The sequence below is a fragment of the Taudactylus pleione genome, unplaced genomic scaffold (genome assembly GCF_031769625.1).
Source record: "Taudactylus pleione unplaced genomic scaffold, aTauple2 ptg000094l, whole genome shotgun sequence".
NCBI classification, from domain to species: Eukaryota; Metazoa; Chordata; class Amphibia; order Anura; family Myobatrachidae; genus Taudactylus; species Taudactylus pleione.
This window is the reverse complement of record NW_028284496.1, coordinates 1,697,249-1,719,067: the sequence shown is the minus strand read 5'-3', so window position 1 is coordinate 1,719,067 and position 21,819 is coordinate 1,697,249. Positions and strand designations below refer to the sequence as shown.

The window sequence follows — 21,819 nt, the reverse complement described above, 5'->3', positions numbered from 1 at the left end:
GTGTAGCGTCACCGCGCATGCGCACGTAGCACTTCTCAGTCAGTATCATGGTGTCTGATGGGTAATGTAGTCCTCACACACATGCCTCCAAAAGGCAGAACTATACTTCCCAGCATGCTCTGTGGCTTCAACTGTACTGTAGTAGTACTAGTTCCAGGTTGGAGCAGAGCCGCTGGACTCTCATTTCCCCGCAGCGAGGTAGAGGTGGGAGGTAAGTCATCTGTGGTGGGAGTTAAGGTATAGGTAGTTGAGGCAGGAGGTAAGTGACAGGTATCTGAGGCGGGAGGTAAGTGACAGGTATCTGAGGCGGGAGGTAAGTGACAGGTAGCTGAGGTGGGAGGTAAGTGGCAGGTAGCTGAGGTGGGAGGTAAGTGACAGGTATCTGAGGTGGGAGGTAAGTGACAGGAAGCTGAGGTGGGAGGTAAGTGACAGGTAGTTGAGGCAGGAGGTAAGTGACAGGTATCTGAGGCGGGAGGTAAGTGACAGGTAGCTGAGGTGGGAGGTAAGTGGCAGGTAGCTGAGGTGGGAGGTAAGTGGCAGGTAGCTGAGGTGGGAGGTAAGTGACAGGTATCTGAGGTGGGAGGTAAGTGACAGGAAGCTGAGGTGGGAGGTAAGTGACAGGTAGTTGAGGCGGGAGGTAAGTGACAGGTAGTTGAGGCGGGAGGTAAGTGACAGGTATCTGAGGCGGGAGGTAAGTGACAGGTATCTGAGGCGGGAGGTAAGTGACAGGTAGCTGAGGTGGGAGGTAAGTGGCAGGTAGCTGAGGTGGGAGGTAAGTGACAGGTATCTGAGGTGGGAGGTAAGTGACAGGATGATGAGGTGGGAGGTAAGTGACAGGTAGTTGAGGCAGGAGGTAAGTGACAGGTATCTGAGGCGGGAGGTAAGTGACAGGTAGCTGAGGTGGGAGGTAAGTGGCAGGTAGCTGAGGTGGGAGGTAAGTGACAGGTATCTGAGGTGGGAGGTAAGTGACAGGAAGCTGAGGCGGGAGGTAAGTGACAGGTAGTTGAGGCGGGAGGTAAGTGACAGGTAGTTGAGGCGGGAGGTAAGTGACAGGTATCTGAGGCGGGAGGTAAGTGACAGGTATCTGAGGCGGGAGGTAAGTGACAGGTATCTGAGGCGGGAGGTAAGTGACAGGTAGCTGAGGCGGGAGGTAAGTGACAGGTAGCTGAGGCGGGAGGTAAGTGACAGGTATCTGAGGCGGGAGGTAAGTGACAGGTAGCTGAGGCGGGAGGTAAGTGGCAGGTAGCTGAGGTGGGAGGTAAGTGACAGGTATCTGAGGTGGGAGGTAAGTGACAGGTATCTGAGGTGGGAGGTAAGTGACAGGTAGCTGAGGCGGGAGGTAAGTGACAGGTAGCTGAGGTGGGAGGTAAGTGACATGTATCTGAGGTGGGAGGTAAGTGACAGGTATCTGAGGTGGGAGGTAAGTGACAGGTATCTGAGGTGGTAGGTAAGTGACAGGTAGCTGAGGCGGGAGGTAAGTGACAGGTAGCTGAGGCGGGAGGTAAGTGACAGGTAGCTGTGGTGGGAGGTAAGTGACAGGTAGCTGAGATTAGAGGCAAGTCATAGATGGTAACTGAGGTGAGAGGTAAGGTACAGGTAGCTGAGGCGTGGTGGCTGAAGTGAGAGGTAAGTGACAGGTAGCTGAGGCAGGAGGTAAGTGACAGGTATCTGAGGTGGGAGGTAAGTGACAGGTAGCTGAGGCAGGAGGTAAGTGAAAGGTATCTGAGGTGGGAGGTAAGTGACAGCTATCTGAGGTGGGAGGTAAGTCACAAGTAGCTGAGATTAGAGGTAAATCACAGGTGGTAGCTGAGGCAGGAGGTAAGTGACAGGTAGCTGTGGTGGGAGGTAAGTGACAGGTAGCTGTGGTGGGAGGTAAGTGACAGGTAGCTGAGGTGGGAGGTAAGTGACAGGTAGCTGAGGCGGGAGGTAAGTGACAGGTATGAGGTGGGAGGTAAGTGACAGGTAGCTGAGGCGGGAGGTAAGTGACAGGTATGAGGTGGGAGGTAAGTGACAGGTAGCTGAAGTGAGAGGTAAGTGACAGGTAGCTGAGGTGGGAGGTAAGTGACAGGTAGCTGAGGCGGGAGGTAAATCACAGGTGGTAGCTGAGGCAGGAGGTAAGTGACAGGTAGCTGTGGTGGGAGGTAAGTGACAGGTAGCTGAGATTAGAGGCAAGTCATAGATGGTAGCTGAGGTGAGAGGTAAGGTACAGGTAGCTGAGGCGTGGTGGCTGAAGTTAGAGGTAAGTGACAGCTATCTGAGGCGGGAGGTAAGTGATAGGTAGCTGAGGTGGGAGGTAAGTGACAGCTCTCTGAGGTGGGAGGTAAGTGACAGCTCTCTGAGGTGGAAGGTAAGTGACAGCTATCTGAGGTGGGAGGTAAGTGACAGGTAGCTGTGGTGGGAGGTAAGTGACAGGTATCTGAGGCGGGAGGTAAGTGGCAGCTATCTGAGGTGGGAGGTAAGTGACAGGTAGCTGAGGTGAGAGGGAAGTGACAGCTATCTGAGGTGAGAGGTAAGTGACAGGTAGCTGAGATGGGAGAGAAGTGACAGCTATCTGAGGTGGGAGAGAAGTGACAGCCATCTGAGGTGGAAGGTAAGTGACAGTTAGCTGAGGTGGGAGGTAAGTGACAGGTAGCTGAGGCGGGAGGTAAGTGACAGGTAGCTGAGGCGGGAGGTAAGTGACAGGTATCTGAGGTGGGAGGTAAGTGACAGGTATCTGAGGCGGGAGGTAAGTGACAGTTAGCTGAGGTGGAAGGTAAGTGACAGGTATCTGAGGTGGGAGGTAAGTGACAGGTAGCTGAGGCGGGAGGTAAGTGACAGGTAGCTGAGGCGGGAGGTAAGTGACAGGTAGCTGTGGTGGGAGGTAAGTGACAGGTAGCTGAGATTAGAGGCAAGTCATAGATGGTAGCTGAGGTGAGAGGTAAGGTACAGGTAGCTGAGGCGTGGTGGCTGAAGTGAGAGGTAAGTGACAGGTAGCTGAGGCAGGAGGTAAGTGACAGGTATCTGAGGTGGGAGGTAAGTGACAGGTAGCTGAGGCAGGAGGTAAGTGAAAGGTATCTGAGGTGGGAGGTAAGTGACAGCTATCTGAGGTGGGAGGTAAGTCACAAGTAGCTGAGATTAGAGGTAAATCACAGGTGGTAGCTGAGGCAGGAGGTAAGTGACAGGTAGCTGTGGTGGGAGGTAAGTGACAGGTATCTGAGGCGGGAGGTAAGTGACAGGTATCTGAGGCGGGAGGTAAGTGACAGGTAGCTGAGGTGGGAGGTAAGTGGCAGGTAGCTGAGGTGGGAGGTAAGTGGCAGGTAGCTGAGGTGGGAGGTAAGTGACAGGTATCTGAGGTGGGAGGTAAGTGACAGGTATCTGAGGTGGGAGGTAAGTGACAGGTATCTGAGGTGGGAGGTAAGTGACAGGTAGCTGAGGTGGGAGGTAAGTGACAGGTATCTGAGGTGGGAGGTAAGTGACAGGAAGCTGAGGTGGGAGGTAAGTGACAGGTAGCTGAGGCGGGAGGTAAGTGAGCTATCTGAGGTGGGAGGTAAGTAACAGGTAGCTGTGGTGGGAGGTAAGTGACAGGTAGCTGAGGTGGGAGGTAAGTGACAGGTAGCTGAGGTGGGAGGTAAGTGACAGGTATCTGAGGTGGGAGGTAAGTGACAGGTATCTGAGGTGGGAGGTAAGTGACAGGTATCTGAGGTGGGAGGTAAGTGACAGGTAGCTGAGGTGGGAGGTAAGTGGCAGGTAGCTGAGGCGGGAGGTAAGTGACAGGTAGCTGAGGCGGGAGGTAAGTGACAGGTAGCTGAGGCGGGAGGTAAGTGACAGGTAGCTGAGGCGGGAGGTAAGTGAAAGGTAGCTGAGGCGGGAGGTAAGTGACAGGTAGCTGAGGCGGGAGGGAAGTGACAGGTATCTGAGGTGGGAGGTAAGTGACAGGTAGCTGAGGTGGGAGGTAAGTGGCAGGTAGCTGAGGTGGGAGGTAAGTGACAGGTATCTGAGGTGGGAGGTAAGTGACAGGTATCTGAGGTGGGAGGTAAGTGACAGGTAGCTGAGGCGGGAGGTAAGTGACAGGTAGCTGAGGTGGGAGGTAAGTGACAGGTATCTGAGGTGGGAGGTAAGTGACAGGTAGCTGAGGCGGGAGGTAAGTGACAGGTAGCTGAGGCGGGAGGTAAGTGACAGGTAGCTGTGGTGGGAGGTAAGTGACAGGTAGCTGAGATTAGAGGCAAGTCATAGATGGTAACTGAGGTGAGAGGTAAGGTACAGGTAGCTGAGGCGTGGTGGCTGAAGTGAGAGGTAAGTGACAGGTAGCTGAGGCAGGAGGTAAGTGACAGGTATCTGAGGTGGGAGGTAAGTGACAGGTAGCTGAGGCAGGAGGTAAGTGAAAGGTATCTGAGGTGGGAGGTAAGTGACAGCTATCTGAGGTGGGAGGTAAGTCACAAGTAGCTGAGATTAGAGGTAAATCACAGGTGGTAGCTGAGGCAGGAGGTAAGTGACAGGTAGCTGTGGTGGGAGGTAAGTGACAGGTAGCTGTGGTGGGAGGTAAGTGACAGGTAGCTGAGGTGGGAGGTAAGTGACAGGTAGCTGAGGCGGGAGGTAAGTGACAGGTATGAGGTGGGAGGTAAGTGACAGGTAGCTGAGGCGGGAGGTAAGTGACAGGTATGAGGTGGGAGGTAAGTGACAGGTAGCTGAAGTGAGAGGTAAGTGACAGGTAGCTGAGGCGGGAGGTAAGTGACAGGTAGCTGAGGCGGGAGGTAAATCACAGGTGGTAGCTGAGGCAGGAGGTAAGTGACAGGTAGCTGTGGTGGGAGGTAAGTGACAGGTAGCTGAGATTAGAGGCAAGTCATAGATGGTAGCTGAGGTGAGAGGTAAGGTACAGGTAGCTGAGGCGTGGTGGCTGAAGTGAGAGGTAAGTGACAGCTATCTGAGGCGGGAGGTAAGTGATAGGTAGCTGAGGTGGGAGGTAAGTGACAGCTCTCTGAGGTGGGAGGTAAGTGACAGCTCTCTGAGGTGGAAGGTAAGTGACAGCTATCTGAGGTGGGAGGTAAGTGACAGGTAGCTGTGGTGGGAGGTAAGTGACAGGTATCTGAGGCGGGAGGTAAGTGGCAGCTATCTGAGGTGGGAGGTAAGTGACAGGTAGCTGAGGTGAGAGGGAAGTGACAGCTATCTGAGGTGAGAGGTAAGTGACAGGTAGCTGAGATGGGAGAGAAGTGACAGCCATCTGAGGTGGGAGAGAAGTGACAGCCATCTGAGGTGGAAGGTAAGTGACCGGTAGCTGAGGTGGGAGATAAGTGACAGCTATCTGAGGCGGGAGGTAAGTGACAGGTATCTGAGGTGAGAGGGAAGTGACAGCTATCTGAGGTGGAAGGTAAGTGACAGCTATTTGAGATGGGAGAGAAGTGACAGCCATCTGAGGTGGGAGAGAAGTGACAGCCATCTGAGGTGGAAGGTAAGTGACAGTTAGCTGAGGTGGGAGGTAAGTGACAGGTAGCTGAGGCGGGAGGTAAGTGACAGGTAGCTGAGGCGGGAGGTAAGTGACAGGTATCTGAGGTGGGAGGTAAGTGACAGGTATCTGAGGCGGGAGGTAAGTGACAGGTAGCTGAGGCGGGAGGTAAGTGACAGGTAGCTGAGGTGGGGGGTAAGTGACAGGTATCTGAGGTGGGAGGTAAGTGACAGGTAGCTGAGGCAGGAGGTAAGTGACAGCTATCTGAGGTGGGAGAGAAGTGACAGCCATCTGAGGTGGAAGGTAAGTGACAGTTAGCTGAGGTGGGAGGTAAGTGACAGGTAGCTGAGGCGGGAGGTAAGTGACAGGTATCTGAGGTGGGAGGTAAGTGACAGGTATCTGAGGCGGGAGGTAAGTGACAGTTAGCTGAGGTGGAAGGTAAGTGACAGGTATCTGAGGTGGGAGGTAAGTGACAGGTAGCTGAGGCGGGAGGTAAGTGACAGGTATCTGAGGTGGGAGGTAAGTGACAGGTATCTGAGGTGGGAGGTAAGTGACAGGTAGCTGAGGTGGGAGGTAAGTGACAGGTATCTGAGGTGGGAGGTAAGTGACAGGTAGCTGAGGCGGGAGGTAAGTGACAGGTAGCTGTGGTGGGAGGTAAGTGACATGTATCTGAGGTGGGAGGTAAGTGACAGGTATCTGAGGTGGGAGGTAAGTGACAGGTATACGAGGTGGTAGGTAAGTGACAGGTAGCTGAGGCGGGAGGTAAGTGACAGGTAGCTGAGGCGGGAGGTAAGTGACAGGTAGCTGTGGTGGGAGGTAAGTGACAGGTAGCTGAGATTAGAGGCAAGTCATAGATGGTAACTGAGGTGAGAGGTAAGGTACAGGTAGCTGAGGCGTGGTGGCTGAAGTGAGAGGTAAGTGACAGGTAGCTGAGGCAGGAGGTAAGTGACAGGTATCTGAGGTGGGAGGTAAGTGACAGGTAGCTGAGGCAGGAGGTAAGTGAAAGGTATCTGAGGTGGGAGGTAAGTGACAGCTATCTGAGGTGGGAGGTAAGTCACAAGTAGCTGAGATTAGAGGTAAATCACAGGTGGTAGCTGAGGCAGGAGGTAAGTGACAGGTAGCTGTGGTGGGAGGTAAGTGACAGGTAGCTGTGGTGGGAGGTAAGTGACAGGTAGCTGAGGTGGGAGGTAAGTGACAGGTAGCTGAGGCGGGAGGTAAGTGACAGGTATGAGGTGGGAGGTAAGTGACAGGTAGCTGAGGCGGGAGGTAAGTGACAGGTATGAGGTGGGAGGTAAGTGACAGGTAGCTGAAGTGAGAGGTAAGTGACAGGTAGCTGAGGCGGGAGGTAAGTGACAGGTAGCTGAGGCGGGAGGTAAATCACAGGTGGTAGCTGAGGCAGGAGGTAAGTGACAGGTAGCTGTGGTGGGAGGTAAGTGACAGGTAGCTGAGATTAGAGGCAAGTCATAGATGGTAGCTGAGGTGAGAGGTAAGGTACAGGTAGCTGAGGCGTGGTGGCTGAAGTGAGAGGTAAGTGACAGCTATCTGAGGCGGGAGGTAAGTGATAGGTAGCTGAGGTGGGAGGTAAGTGACAGCTCTCTGAGGTGGGAGGTAAGTGACAGCTCTCTGAGGTGGAAGGTAAGTGACAGCTATCTGAGGTGGGAGGTAAGTGACAGGTAGCTGTGGTGGGAGGTAAGTGACAGGTATCTGAGGCGGGAGGTAAGTGGCAGCTATCTGAGGTGGGAGGTAAGTGACAGGTAGCTGAGGTGAGAGGGAAGTGACAGCTATCTGAGGTGAGAGGTAAGTGACAGGTAGCTGAGATGGGAGAGAAGTGACAGCCATCTGAGGTGGGAGAGAAGTGACAGCCATCTGAGGTGGAAGGTAAGTGACCGGTAGCTGAGGTGGGAGATAAGTGACAGCTATCTGAGGCGGGAGGTAAGTGACAGGTATCTGAGGTGAGAGGGAAGTGACAGCTATCTGAGGTGGAAGGTAAGTGACAGCTATTTGAGATGGGAGAGAAGTGACAGCCATCTGAGGTGGGAGAGAAGTGACAGCCATCTGAGGTGGAAGGTAAGTGACAGTTAGCTGAGGTGGGAGGTAAGTGACAGGTAGCTGAGGCGGGAGGTAAGTGACAGGTAGCTGAGGCGGGAGGTAAGTGACAGGTATCTGAGGTGGGAGGTAAGTGACAGGTATCTGAGGCGGGAGGTAAGTGACAGTTAGCTGAGGTGGAAGGTAAGTGACAGCTATTTGAGATGGGAGAGAAGTGACAGCCATCTGAGGTGGGAGAGAAGTGACAGCCATCTGAGGTGGAAGGTAAGTGACAGTTAGCTGAGGTGGGAGGTAAGTGACAGGTAGCTGAGGCGGGAGGTAAGTGACAGGTAGCTGAGGCGGGAGGTAAGTGACAGGTATCTGGGTGGGAGGTAAGTGACAGGTATCTGAGGCGGGAGGTAAGTGACAGGTAGCTGAGGCGGGAGGTAAGTGACAGGTAGCTGAGGTGGGAGGTAAGTGACAGGTAGCTGAGGTGGGAGGTAAGTGACAGGTAGCTGAGGCAGGAGGTAAGTGACAGCTATCTGAGGTGGGAGAGAAGTGACAGCCATCTGAGGTGGAAGGTAAGTGACAGTTAGCTGAGGTGGGAGGTAAGTGACAGGTAGCTGAGGCGGGAGGTAAGTGACAGGTAGCTGAGGCGGGAGGTAAGTGACAGGTATCTGAGGTGGGAGGTAAGTGACAGGTATCTGAGGCGGGAGGTAAGTGACAGTTAGCTGAGGTGGAAGGTAAGTGACAGCTATTTGAGATGGGAGAGAAGTGACAGCCATCTGAGGTGGGAGAGAAGTGACAGCCATCTGAGGTGGAAGGTAAGTGACAGTTAGCTGAGGTGGGAGGTAAGTGACAGGTAGCTGAGGCGGGAGGTAAGTGACAGGTAGCTGAGGCGGGAGGTAAGTGACAGGTATCTGAGGTGGGAGGTAAGTGACAGGTATCTGAGGCGGGAGGTAAGTGACAGGTAGCTGAGGCGGGAGGTAAGTGACAGGTAGCTGAGGTGGGAGGTAAGTGACAGGTATCTGAGGTGGGAGGTAAGTGACAGGTAGCTGAGGCAGGAGGTAAGTGACAGCTATCTGAGGTGGGAGGTAAGTGACAGGTAGCTGAGGCGGGAGGTAAGTGACAGGTATGAGGTGGGAGGTAAGTGACAGGTAGCTGAGGCAGGAGGTAAGTGACAGGTATGAGGTGGGAGGTAAGTGACAGGTAGCTGAGGTTGGAGGTAAGTGACAGGTAGCTGAGGTTGGAGGTAAGTGGCAGGTAGCTGAGGCGGGAGGTAAGTGACAGGTAGCTGAGGCGGGAGGTAAGTGACAGGTAGCTGAGGTGGGAGGTAAGTGACAGGTATCTGAGGTGGGAGGTAAGTGACAGGTAGCTGAGGCAGGAGGTAAGTGACAGCTATCTGAGGTGGGAGGTAAGTGACAGGTAGCTGAGGCGGGAGGTAAGTGACAGGTATGAGGTGGGAGGTAAGTGACAGGTAGCTGAGGCAGGAGGTAAGTGACAGGTATGAGGTGGGAGGTAAGTGACAGGTAGCTGAGGTTGGAGGTAAGTGACAGGTAGCTGAGGTGGAAGGTAAGTGACAGCTATTTGAGATGGGAGAGAAGTGACAGCCATCTGAGGTGGGAGAGAAGTGACAGCCATCTGAGGTGGAAGGTAAGTGACAGGTAGCTGAGGTGGGAGGTAAGTGACAGGTAGCTGAGGCGGGAGGTAAGTGACAGGTAGCTGTGGTGGGAGGTAAGTGGCAGCTATCTGAGGTGGGAGGTAAGTGACAGGTAGCTGAGGTGAGAGGGAAGTGACAGCTATCTGAGGTGAAAGATAAGTGACAGGTAGCTGTGGTGGGAGGTAAGTGACAGGTATCTGAGGCGGGAGGTAAGTGACAGGTATCTGAGGTGAGAGGGAAGTGACAGCTATCTGAGGTGGAAGGTAAGTGACAGCTATTTGAGATGGGAGAGAAGTGACAGCCATCTGAGGTGGGAGAGAAGTGACAGCCATCTGAGGTGGAAGGTAAGTGACAGGTAGCTGAGGTGGGAGGTAAGTGACAGGTATCTGAGGTGGGAGGTAAGTGACAGGTATCTGAGGTGGGAGGTAAGTGACAGGTATCTGAGGTGGGAGGTAAGTGACAGGTAGCTGAGGTGGGAGGTAAGTGACAGGTAGCTGATGTGGGAGGTAAGTGACAGGTATCTGAGGCGGGAGGTAAGTGACAGGTAGCTGAGGTGGGAGGTAAGTGACAGGTATCTGAGGTGGGAGGTAAGTGACAGGTATCTGAGGCGGGAGGTAAGTGACAGGTATCTGAGGCGGGAGGTAAGTGACAGGTATCTGAGGCGGGAGGTAAGTGACAGGTAGCTGAGGTGGGAGGTAAGTGACAGGTAGCTGAGGTGGGAGGTAAGTGACAGGTATCTGAGGTGGGAGGTAAGTGACAGGTAGCTGAGGCAGGAGGTAAGTGACAGCTATCTGAGGTGTGAGGTAAGTGACAGGTAGCTGAGGCGGGAGGTAAGTGACAGGTATGAGGTGGGAGGTAAGTGACAGGTAGCTGAGGCAGGAGGTAAGTGACAGGTATGAGGTGGGAGGTAAGTGACAGGTATCTGAGGTGAGAGGGAAGTGACAGCTATCTGAGGTGGAAGGTAAGTGACAGCTATTTGAGATGGGAGAGAAGTGACAGCCATCTGAGGTGGGAGAGAAGTGACAGCCATCTGAGGTGGAAGGTAAGTCAACTATCTGAGGAGTGTGGTAAAACACAGGTAGCTGAAGTGGGAGGTAAGTCACAATTATCTGAGGAGGGTATTAAGTTACAGGTGGTAGTTGAGGAGGGAGGTAAGTGACAGGTAGCTGAAGTGAGAGGTAAGTGACAGGTAGCTGTGGTGGGAGGTAAGTGGCAGCTATCTGAGGTGGGAGGTAAGTGACAGGTAGCTGAGGTGAGAGGGAAGTGACAGCTATCTGAGGTGAGAGGTAAGTGACAGGTAGCTGAGGTGGGAGGTAAGTGACAGCTATCTGAGGTGGAAGGTAAGTGACAGCTATCTGAGGTGGGAGGTAAGTGACAGCTATCTGAGGTGGGAGGTAAGTGACAGGTAGCTGTGGTGGGAGGTAAGTGACAGGTATCTGAGGTGTGAGGTAAGTGGCAGGTAGCTGAGGTGGGAGGTGACAGGTAGCTGAGGTGGGAGGTAAGTGGCAGGTAGCTGAGGCGGGAGGTAAGTGACAGGTAGCTGAGGTGGGAGGTAAGTGACAGGTAGCTGAAGTGGGAGGTAAGTGACATGTAGCTGAGGCGGGAGGTAAGTGACAGGTAGCTGAGGCGGGAGGTAAGTGACAGGTATCTGAGGTGGGAGGTAAGTGACAGGTATCTGAGGTGGTAGGTAAGTGACAGGTAGCTGAGGCGGGAGGTAAGTGACAGGTAGCTGAGGCGGGAGGTAAGTGACAGGTAGCTGTGGTGGGAGGTAAGTGACAGGTAGCTGAGATTAGAGGCAAGTCATAGATGGTAGCTGAGGTGAGAGGTAAGGTACAGGTAGCTGAGGCGTGGTGGCTGAAGTGAGAGGTAAGTGACAGGTAGCTGAGGCAGGAGGTAAGTGACAGGTATCTGAGGTGGGAGGTAAGTGACAGGTAGCTGCGGCAGGAGGTAAGTGAAAGGTATCTGAGGTGGGAGGTAAGTGACAGCTATCTGAGGTGGGAGGTAAGTCACAAGTAGCTGAGATTAGAGTTAAATCACAGGTGGTAGCTGAGGCGGGAGGTAAGTGACAGGTAGCTGTGGTGGGAGGTAAGTGACAGGTAGCTGAGATTAGAGGCAAGTCATAGATGGTAGCTGAGGTGAGAGGTAAGGTACAGGTAGCTGAGGCGTGGTGGCTGAAGTGAGAGGTAAGTGACAGCTATCTGAGGCGGGAGGTAAGTGATAGGTAGCTGAGGTGGGAGGTAAGTGACAGGTATCTGAGGTGGGAGGTAAGTGACAGGTAGCTGAGGCAGGAGGTAAGTGACAGGTATCTGAGGTGGGAGGTAAGTGACAGCTATCTGAGGTGGGAGGTAAGTCTCAAGTAGCTGAGATTAGAGGTAAATCACAGGTGGTAGCTGAGGCGGGAGGTAAGTGACAGGTGTGAGGTGGGAGGTAAGTGACAGGTAGATGAGGTGAGAGGGAAGTGACAGCTATCTGAGGTGAGAGGTAAGTGACAGGTAGCTGTGGTGGGAGGTAAGTGACAGCTCTCTGAGGTGGGAGGTAAGTGACAGCTATCTGAGGTGGAAGGTAAGTGACAGCTATCTGAGGTGGGAGGTAAGTGACAGGTAGCTGTGGTGGGAGGTAAGTGACAGGTATCTGAGGCGGGAGGTAAGTGACAGGTATCTGAGGCGGGAGGTAAGTGACAGGTATCTGAGGCGGGAGGTAAGTGACAGGTAGCTGAGGTAGGAGGTAAGTGACAGGTAGCTGAGGTGGGAGGTAAGTGGCAGGTAGCTGAGGTGGGAGGTAAGTGACAGGTATCTGAGGTGGGAGGTAAGTGACAGGTAGCTGAGGTGGGAGGTAAGTGACAGGTAGCTGAGGTGGGAGGTAAGTGACAGGTATCTGAGGTGGGAGGTAAGTGACAGGTAGCTGAGGCGGGAGGTAAGTGACAGCTATCTGAGGTGGGAGGTAAGTGACAGGTAGCTGAGGCGGGAGGTAAGTGACAGGTATGAGGTGGGAGGTAAGTGACAGGTAGCTGAGGCAGGAGGTAAGTGACAGGTATGAGGTGGGAGGTAAGTGACAGGTAGCTGAGGTTGGAGGTAAGTGACAGGTAGCTGTGGTGGGAGGTAAGTGACAGCTATCTGAGGGGGAGGTAAGTGACAGCTATCTGAGGTGAGAGGGAAGTGACAGCTATCTGAGGTGGAAGGTAAGTGACAGCTATTTGAGATGGGAGTGAAGTGACAGCCATCTGAGGTGGGAGAGAAGTGACAGCCATCTGAGGTGGAAGGTAAGTCAACTATCTGAGGAGTGTGGTAAAACACAGGTAGCTGAAGTGGGAGGTAAGTCACAATTATCTGAGGAGGGTATTAAGTTACAGGTGGTAGTTGAGGAGGGAGGTAAGTGACAGGTATGAGGTGGGAGGTAAGTGACAGGTAGCTGAGGCAGGAGGTAAGTGACAGGTATCTGAGGTGGTAGGTAAGTGACAGGTATGAGGTGGGAGGTAAGTGACAGGTATGAGGTGGGAGGTAAGTGACAGGTATGAGGTGGGAGGTAAGTGACAGGTAGCTAAGGTGGTGGGTAAGTAGCTGCAGGTATAGAGTATGATCTGCAGCCATGCATCTAATTTATCGCCTCTGCTGCAGTGAGATCAGGTGCATTCTGCAGGTTTGTGTATTAATACCTCTTTTACACTGACATACACTAACCCAGGATTTTTGTGAGTGGAAATGCCTCAGCCCGGGTCCAGTGACCCAAGAATCCAACACTGTAGCTTGCAGGGTTGGACACGGGTCATTCCGGGTCGCTGTGAAATGCGTATGGTCATGATGACCCGGGTCGTGTCGCATGCTACCTGATAGCCAGGTAACCAACCAGAATGTAGTGTGGGAGGAGCACCTGATTTCATTATCATGCAGCAAGTGTTTTGCTTTTATCCCAATGCAGAATAATGGCAATGCCCCCATGTACTAGGTGTATAATCATACTTGAACAATTTGTGTATGTCATACCCTGTAGTTGGAGGAGGAGTGGGTATATGCAGTATAATCATTTGCACTTGGATTGCTACCAGGATGTCGCTGTATTGCAGAGGTTAGTCTCATGCCGTGATGCTCAATGTGAGTTTAAGGTCATTATTAGGCTGGGTACAGACTGACAGATATATTGGCCGATCAATTGATCGGCCAATATATCAGGTGCCGTCGGCCAGTGTGTACCAGCATTATGTCTGTGAACGACGTCATTCACAGACATATCGCGTCGGCTCTGCTGCACAGCCGATGGCAGATATATCTGTCCGTCGGGCAGTGTGGATGGACGGACGGACTTCTGACTGCCCATACACTTGTAGCAGAGGCCGTGGGGGGGGGGGGGGGGGGGGGGTGGGACACGCCACCCGGCCAAAGGGACACGCGGCCAGAAGCAGATGATTGTCGCTCAGTGTGTATGAACGACCATCATCTGCAGATATATCTGTTCAGTGTGTACCCAGCTTTAGGGTGTATACATAGATCGCATCACTAGTGGTACTATATGCACCTTCTAATGTGAATTAATAGCCATCAGTCCTCAAATTGACGAGGGAGTTGTGTCCTGTTCTATGAGCAACAGTGAAATCATACTGGTCTACTTTTTGGACTGGAAAGGATGTAATTGGGAAAAGCGTGGGGGCTTTGTGTCATCACGGCCCTGAGCAACGCCAACAATTTGCATCATCATCGCGCAGCGCCTGTGCTGCCATGATGATGTAAATCACACCATCGGGTCCTCCAACTTGCTGCGTGATGACGGAAATCACATCATCAGGTCCTCCAACTTGCTGCGTGATGACGGAAATCACATCATCGGGTCCTCCAACCCGCTGCGTGATGTCATCAGGTCCTCCAACTCTCTGCGTGATAACGGAAATCACATCAACAGGTCCTCCAACTCGCTGCATGATGTCATCAGGTCCTTCAACTCTCTGCGTGATAACGGAAATCACATCATCAGGTCCTCTAACTCATTGCGTGATGACGGAAATCGCGTCAACAAGGCCCCGCCCACTTTACAAGAAACAGAGGGCCTGATTCAGACCCGATCACGAGTGCTATGCGCTCGCAAGCGGGTCGATGGTGGCCCAGTGCGCATGCGCGAGACCCGGATAGCGACGGGCAATCTGTCGCTCCGGGTCTCGTACCAAAGGGGGCGTGCTGTCGATGTTGAGTGACAGCACGCCCCCTTTGGCGGGCGGGCCGGGGGCGTGACAGCCCAGACGGAGGCGTTCCCATTGGAACGCCTACCGTCTGGGGCCGGCCCCACTGACATCGCGACCACCTCCCTGGCCGCTCGCTATAGCTGTGGGTGGTCGGCCCCACTGACATCGCGACCATCTCCCTGGCCGCTCGCTATAGCTGTGGGTGGTCACCTACAGCTATGCGAACGGCCAGGAGGCCGTTCAAAAAAAAAAAATAGGCCGGCCCTGATTCAGAGCGAGCGCTCTGTCAGAGCGTCCGGCTCTGAATCAGGGCCAGAGGCTGCGTTCGGGTGGGCGGCCTTCTCTCCTGGGAGGACTACCTAAAATTCAGAAGCCTCCTGGACGTGTTTTGGGAGAGTACTCAATCATGGATAAGATGCAGCATTGCTGTTCCTAGGCTCTCATTGGCTATGTGCATAATAAAGCAGATGATCTTTTACCTTAAATTTGTTGCACTATGGTAATAGAAAGGAGTTTAATTTGTCACTTACACATGTGTGCATATCTTTATTCTTTATTTATGGAGTGCTGCTGTATTGCTGCTGTTATACACTGTTTGCTCCTAACTTCCTGAGCACAAAACCACACTGTGATGTGGCATACTGTAGTCTGTTAATGCCATATTGCTGGGGCTGTTCTAATAGACCAGCGGTCAGTAACATCTAGCCGGAAGCTCCTAGCGCCTGCTCACTTTTAAACTGTGCCCTAAAGGAAACTGTTTACCCCCAATAGTCTCTCCTACAAGTGAGACGCAAGTGGTATAGCGGGGCATGAGAGATCTGTAAAGGGTAATCTGGAGATACCAATGTTTGTACCATCAGGCACCCATTCCACTGCCTAACTCTCAGGGCTCTCGTGTGCGGTTTTTATGTACCCCTCTCCCCTTAATATTCCGATATACAAGAAAAGGCCATGTACACTTGTTCTATACTCTGCTATATATTAGAAAAACTGAAATGCTTTTTCTATTCATTTTAGTGCAGTTTTTATTTTATTATTATTTTAGTTTTTTATAACTTCATTAAAAGTGATTACTGGAAGCTGTGTCAGACCTCTACTATCATTTCAGTGTTGTACTACGTCATACATACATCACTAATAAACTAGCAGCACTGAATCTTTTCACTTATACATTTTACGTACGACCTCACTGGTCAAAGCCAGCTATATAATTGTGCTGGAGATAGAAGCTGTCTGTGTGTGTATGTCCCTTGCTGGCCACTGTATTCCTCTTCTGCCCGGCCCTGCTGGGTAATGTAGTTCTCATTAGATTACTCCAGATTCCCTGACTACAGTTCCTAGCATGCTCTGCTCCCGTTACAACTTCCAGGTCAGTAGTTTATTTATCCCAGTGTTCCTGACTGGCACACTAATGTCTCTCTTACAAGGTTGACTCTCATTAGATTCTTTATGGCTCTCTGGTTTATCAGTGATTGGCCAGCTTGCTGCTTCTCTGAGACTTATGTGAGTCTCATTATTCAGTGTCAGAGGCGAGTCATTGTAGAATGCTACTGAGTTTTTAAATGCAGTAGGCACAGGCAAATGCAAGTGCCAGCATGGTCCATCAGAAATAGAATGCTGGGACTTGTAGTGCCTCAATAGCTGGGGAGCCTACCGAGTAAAAGAAATAGAACTTTTTCCTCTTTGGGTCGATGGTGGGCTCTGCGCTCTCGCTCCGTAGTTCACTTCAAAAGGGGTGGCTGTTGATGTTGATCGACAGCTCGCCCCGTTTTGTAGGCGTGGCGGGGGAGTGGCTTCACAAACGGAGGTGTTCCCAAGCGAACGCCTGCCGTTTGTGGGCGGCCCCACTGACATCACCAGTGATTCAGTGGGAGAGCTTCTGGCTCTATTAGAGCCGGAAGCTCTCTGGGGCTTGCGGCCACGAGACCCTACCACAAGGGTCTCGTCGCAAGCCCGATGGTCGCGATGGTCTTAACCATCGCGACCATCATCCTGGCCGCTCGCAATAGCTGTGGGTGGTCACCCACAGCTATGCGAGCGGCCAGGAGGCCGCACAAAAAAGCCATGATTCAGAGCGAGTGCTCTTTCAGAACGTCCGTCTCTGAATCAGGCCCTTTGACCACAGTATACTTTATCAGTAACAGAGTACAACTTCATAAAACATTCTCACATGTCCCGCATCTTAGCTATTAGACAAGCTTTTACTATATCCCGGTGGCAGATCATCAGTTTTATAACAAATTTTAATTACATAATTTTTTTTTTTGTTTTAAAAGTTACAAAAGTTAAGGGGCTAATTTATAGCACAAGTAGTCATGTCTGCAACCTTATGCTAATGCTTTTTTTCTGCCCGTCCCCTGGTGTACAAGCGTGCGTCTGAATGTGCATCGCCCACTGTGTGAGTCTTTAGACGCAACAATGCCACTTGAGGCAGATTCAAAAACTAAATGAGTGCCTCTATTTGCACATAGGCAGCAGCCAGTACAAGAATGTCTAAAGCCGGGTATACACTAGACGATGTACATAGTGTGCATCTATGGGATTGGGTAGTCGGCCCAATAAATATTAAACAGCACGAGATTCGACTACCCGATCCCAGCCGTCACAGTAGCGTTATAAGCCATCGGGACAGTGTACACACTTATACAATCCAACGGCCGAAAGAACGACCCTACGATTGTATAGATGTGTTCCCAGGTTAACTTTTTGCACACATATCGTAAGAAGTCTGCGCTGTGCGACTTTGTAGCTGCTTAGACCAATACGCAGTTGAAAAACATGGATCATTTGCGCAGAATCAAGTCCTAACTGTGATATAAATTCCATACATGCCTAGGCAATAAAATAATAATGCAGGTTATCTTCCAAGGTACAAATACTTGATCATATGATTGACCATATTGAAACAATTTGTCTGTGCAGATAGTCTACTTCGTGTTTAGCTTTGTTTGTATATATCCCACTATGGTTTCGCTTCATGCTGAACGTCATGCCGGTAATGGGCAGCGCCTGTTTAATGAGTATATATGGATAGACTCTTTCTCACCGTGCTCTGATACATTTCTGACTTTAACGAGTGAATCATTTACTCAGTCGTGTAATCGCAAAGTCCATGTTCTCATGCTTAAACCAAAGCCTCAGAGTGACATCACTGGTGCCACTTACCGGTACATTGAGCTTTAAAACAAAGTTACTGCTTGTAGATTATTTTAAGTCTATATGATTTTCTTACAGGTAGTGTGATCGGGACAGTTGTCTGAAACCATGGATCCCCATCAGGGGTTTGAGGTCGGAGCTGAAGTAGAACTGAACGAGGGCGTCGCAGCTATGGACGACTGCGCTGCAGTTAAAGTGGTAGGTAAAGCCGCCTGTACTGAAATCCTATAACTTCCAGCCTGCTAGGGGCTGATTGTATTTAGAATTTGCAGGTCTTTGAGAGAGTGCAGGTAACTATTAATTCGTAGCATAGATGTTATCTGATTACATCATCGATTGAAACGGATTCTGGGTTAATTTTGTGCCAGGTTGTCAAGCAACCATGGCTGGGAGTAACTCTAGGGTTTAGGGATGTTTCAATGGAAATCCAGCTTTTGGTCATCCCTTACTGCACATGTATACAGTAGGTCAATTCAACTAGGTCCTGGCAATGCAGTGCTGACGTCAGCTGCACTTTGGTGGCGTATTTTGATACGGTTGTGAACTTCAATGTGCAATTTATGGGGGAAATTGACACGATTTAGGAATGATAAAGGGTGCCCTGGCCAGCACTCCAACAACACATCGCTGGCATCAACTTGTGTATTATAAGGCAAGCCCTCCTGTAAATTATTATGTACATTAGAAGTCGCAACAGATTTCTATGATTGGTATAAAAGTGCTGTGCTTGCCACCCTGCGCTTTTATATGGGCTTGCGCCCCCCTATGATTTTTAAAACCCGTCTTGTTTATAGCAGGGACTGCATAGAGAGGGGCAATATGTCAGTCTGGGGCATCTTGTCCTAAAACGTTTTTCTAGAACCTTAAATAGATGGAGTCATTAGTCAAGCAGATAGCGAGCGTAGATAAGAGTGTAGAACGACTGTACGATTACAACATCATAATCGTTCATCATCCTGTGCAGTGGATGTTGTGCCCACACTGTTTGATATGTCGTTCAGTGCAGGCACCCTCCCTCATCCCCGAACATGCCCAACCTGTCGATACCGGCAGATTGGCCTGCATGTTCAGGCGATGACAGATGCCGGCAACGACCAGTGGGAGCGCGCATCGCTGGTCGTTGCTGGCATATTCACTGCACGATTAATGAATGATGTCGTAATCATTCATTTTTATCATGTAGTGGATATGCGCCTTTAGACACAAACCTCCCCAATCAGGACATTTGCCCAATTCCCTGTGTGCTAATCTTAGGCCTTGTGATCAATTGTTTCAAATAACTGTGTTCCACGCTGTAGAGTAGCCAGTTGCTTGTGTTATGCACAGAGCTTATGTTCCAGAGCTGACTCCTCTTCTGTGTCCTGATTGTTCCACCAGGAGAATAAGCAGGACCTGCCAGTGTGGCACCATCTCCATTACTCAGAAGATTCAAGCAGTGATGAGAACCTGGACTCCCAGCATGTGCTTTCCACACCTTCGGAGGTTAAGAACTTGGATATACTAAATTATGGTTCTGACATCAAGAGGCTGATTGAGGAGAAAGAACAGTTGGAAAGTAAGATCTCTGCGTTGTCATCCTCAAAAGGTCTACACGCAGGACTCCACATACATGAAGTACAGGGAGATGGTGACTCCATTGTTTGGAGCAACATGTATGACAACGATCTACATGACCAAGCTATTCAGCTGGAACCCGGTTTTGAAGAAACAGAAATTTCTCACACAGAGATCATCCCAGCGAATGGTCAGTCCCCCTCTAACTCCATCGAGCTGTTTTCTGTTGCCACTTTGCCCCATGAAGAAGGCGAGAGAGAGGGTTTAGGAAAATATAGTTACTTTAATGCAAACACCCAGTTTGCTGGCACCGTAAAGCCTTGGGTGAGAAGCCACAAATGTGCCAGGTGTGGACGTCAGTTTGGACGCTTGTACAACCTGGAGAAACATATATGCATTAAGTCGGCCTTAGGCGCCCCTCAACAACCAATCTGTAATGTAGGTCATCATTTTTCCAATAGCAAGAAGAAAAATAACGTTTCTGCAAAGAAGAGCGAACTAAACCAGGAGTCTATGAATAGGTTAGAGAACATGTGCGTTGAAGCTCAAAAGCAGCTTCAAAGTTTACAGGGACATTACAGGAATGACGAGGAGTATGTGAATATGTCCAGTATTGCAATGAAAGTAGATCCGTCAGACGTGCAGCAATGGAGTCAGGATGGTCTCTCCGCAGATGGCAAGTTAGTTCCTGCCAACAACATATCTTATAAAGGTACTGTTACCTGTCACCGCTGTGGGCACAAGTTTAGGAGCAGATGCAATCTAGAGTTTCATGTTTGCCGCAATGAGGAGACTAGGATGTTCTTCTCACCAAATTTGAATGCTTCTCAAAATACCACTCCAGTACCACCGTTGGTAAAAGTGGAACAAGACTTTGATAGTCACACTGGGCACATCCCTTCTCCGACAGAGAAACTGAAGAGTGTCTGTACTAATTCGGATTACGGTAGGCCTCCTGAGAACAGCAAAGAGAATATTGTAAGTCCAACAACCCTCCCGGGTAAAACAGTTGAAATTTTCAAATGCCAGCAGTGTAAGAGAGTGTACAACAAGCGTTGCTCGTATGCCACCCACGTACGTTGGCATATGAAAGAGAAAGAATTTGCATCTTCCGTGACTAGCACAGAAGGCCAGCAACCTGGTTGGGCCGCCCTACATGATGCTGTATCTGCTGTGGTGCTTAAAAAGAACCCAGTTAGCTCCCACAAATCGTCTCAAACGTTTACGTGCGAATATTGCGGTAAAGTGTTTTATAAGCACTGTTCGTATGCCACTCACACTCGCTGGCATTTGAAAGATCGTGAGACTGTATCTACTGAGAGTAGTCCGACTCCAAAGTCAGCAAGGGAGGACCAGGAAAGTTGCAGACCGGCAAACCAAGTCCCTTCCGTTTTGGAAAAACATCTAGAGAGTGGTGAGAAGAACACTCGTCCCATTTACCTTTTCTGCTGCCAACATTGTGGCAGAGTGTTTAATAAGAGCTGTTCCTATGCCACCCACATTCGCTGGCATATGAAAGAGAAAGAATTGGAAAACAGCGTGAAAGCTGAGGCCCAAATGGTCCATGTGGAAGGAGAGGAATACATCGTGGAAGGTGACACCAAAGACCTAGTAGATCAACAAAATAGGTCAACTGAAGGAGACCATGGCGAAAGTATCACTTCTGATGTACATGATGATAATAGTAATTCTCAAAGCTACTGTGGCCAAGTCAGACATTTAAACTTGACCGAGCAGTACAACCTTCATACAGATGAGGAAAAGGCACATAGAGGTGAAGATTCTGGAGATGATCCAATGTCTAATCAGGTTGACCAACAGAGGCCTTCTACTGTGGTTCCAGAATACGTCTTTGAGCTTGTGATAGGGGCTGAAGATGTGCGTGAGGTCTTGCTATCCGAAGGTGACCATGTAATCCAAAACGTAGAGGATTTAAAGACTGCAGGCGATGCTGAAGAGGTGGTGCTCAGGCCTCAAGTTGGTTCCTTCACTACCAGGGAACCAAAGGAGCAACCAATTTACTTCCCACTGATGTTGCCGTATACATTGGTGGCAAGGCTTTTAAAACGGCCCAAGCCTCCGCGCAGATGTCGAGACTGTGGCGTGCGCTTTTATCAGTCCTGGCGGCTAAAATGGCACCAGCATAAGGAAGTAAACAGCAACACGCGGAAGAAACACATATGTGATTGCGGACGATCCCCAGTTGGTTCCTTGCACTTTCTCCGGCACCAGTTGGAACATTTGAGTGACACTGCCTTTATCTGCGCTGTGTGCGGAAAGGCCCTGCGAGGTTACCGGCAGCTCCAAGCCCACAGCTGGCTGCACCCGCTAGTATCCCAGTTCCAGTGCAGTTGTGGAGCACGATTTACTCAGCTTCCTAAATACCTCTGGCATTCCTTATTGAATAAGGCAAAAGACAGAAAGCCTCCCACACAAAGAAAGCATCCAGGAGCACTGTGCGCGTGACAGTCAGTATCTGTAATGTTAAACATTTTAGACCACTGCTTTGCTTCCTGCTGCAGATCTACAGAGTCCGATGCCCGACACATTTTAGATTTACACACCAAAAAGTTTTTGCTTTAATTTTGTAAAAAAAAATTGATTATAAAAATAATGCAATAATTTTACGTCTACACTTATGAATTCAGCAAAAGGGAAATGTTGTCGATTTGGGAATTCCGTGTGTGTAAAAATGCAATAAATGTATGGGGCGTTTTTTTGTTTTTGTTTTTTTTATCTTTTTTTAATTCTAACTCTGAATACATGAAATATCTTAATACTAGTATGCCTGTGACAAACATTTCGCCAGAACATACGTACGGAAAATGCTTTGTTAGA

General features: G+C 50.5%; 1 protein-coding gene across 1 annotated transcript; it reads left to right on the top strand.

Annotated features, from left to right (window-relative positions):
- Window positions 1–26: 26 nt before the first annotated feature.
- On the top strand, window positions 27–21,730 carry LOC148526750 (uncharacterized). Its single transcript, XM_088469831.1, has 3 exons — window positions 27–211; window positions 17,506–17,625; window positions 18,805–21,730. The coding sequence occupies exons 2-3, from the start codon at window positions 17,536–17,538 to the stop codon at window positions 21,445–21,447; spliced, it is 2,733 nt and encodes a 910-aa protein (XP_088325957.1). The 5' UTR covers window positions 27–211; window positions 17,506–17,535; the 3' UTR covers window positions 21,448–21,730.
- The last annotated feature ends 89 nt before the right edge of the window (window positions 21,731–21,819 follow it).

Excerpts from the sequence above, each read along its gene's own strand:
- LOC148526750 (XM_088469831.1), top strand. The coding sequence starts at position 17,536 with ATGGATCCCCATCAGGGGTTTGAGGTCGGAGCTGAAGTAGAACTGAAC. Across the intron at positions 17,626-18,804 it reads ACTGCGCTGCAGTTAAAGTG|GAGAATAAGCAGGACCTGCC; the intron begins GTAGGTAAAGCC and ends TTGTTCCACCAG.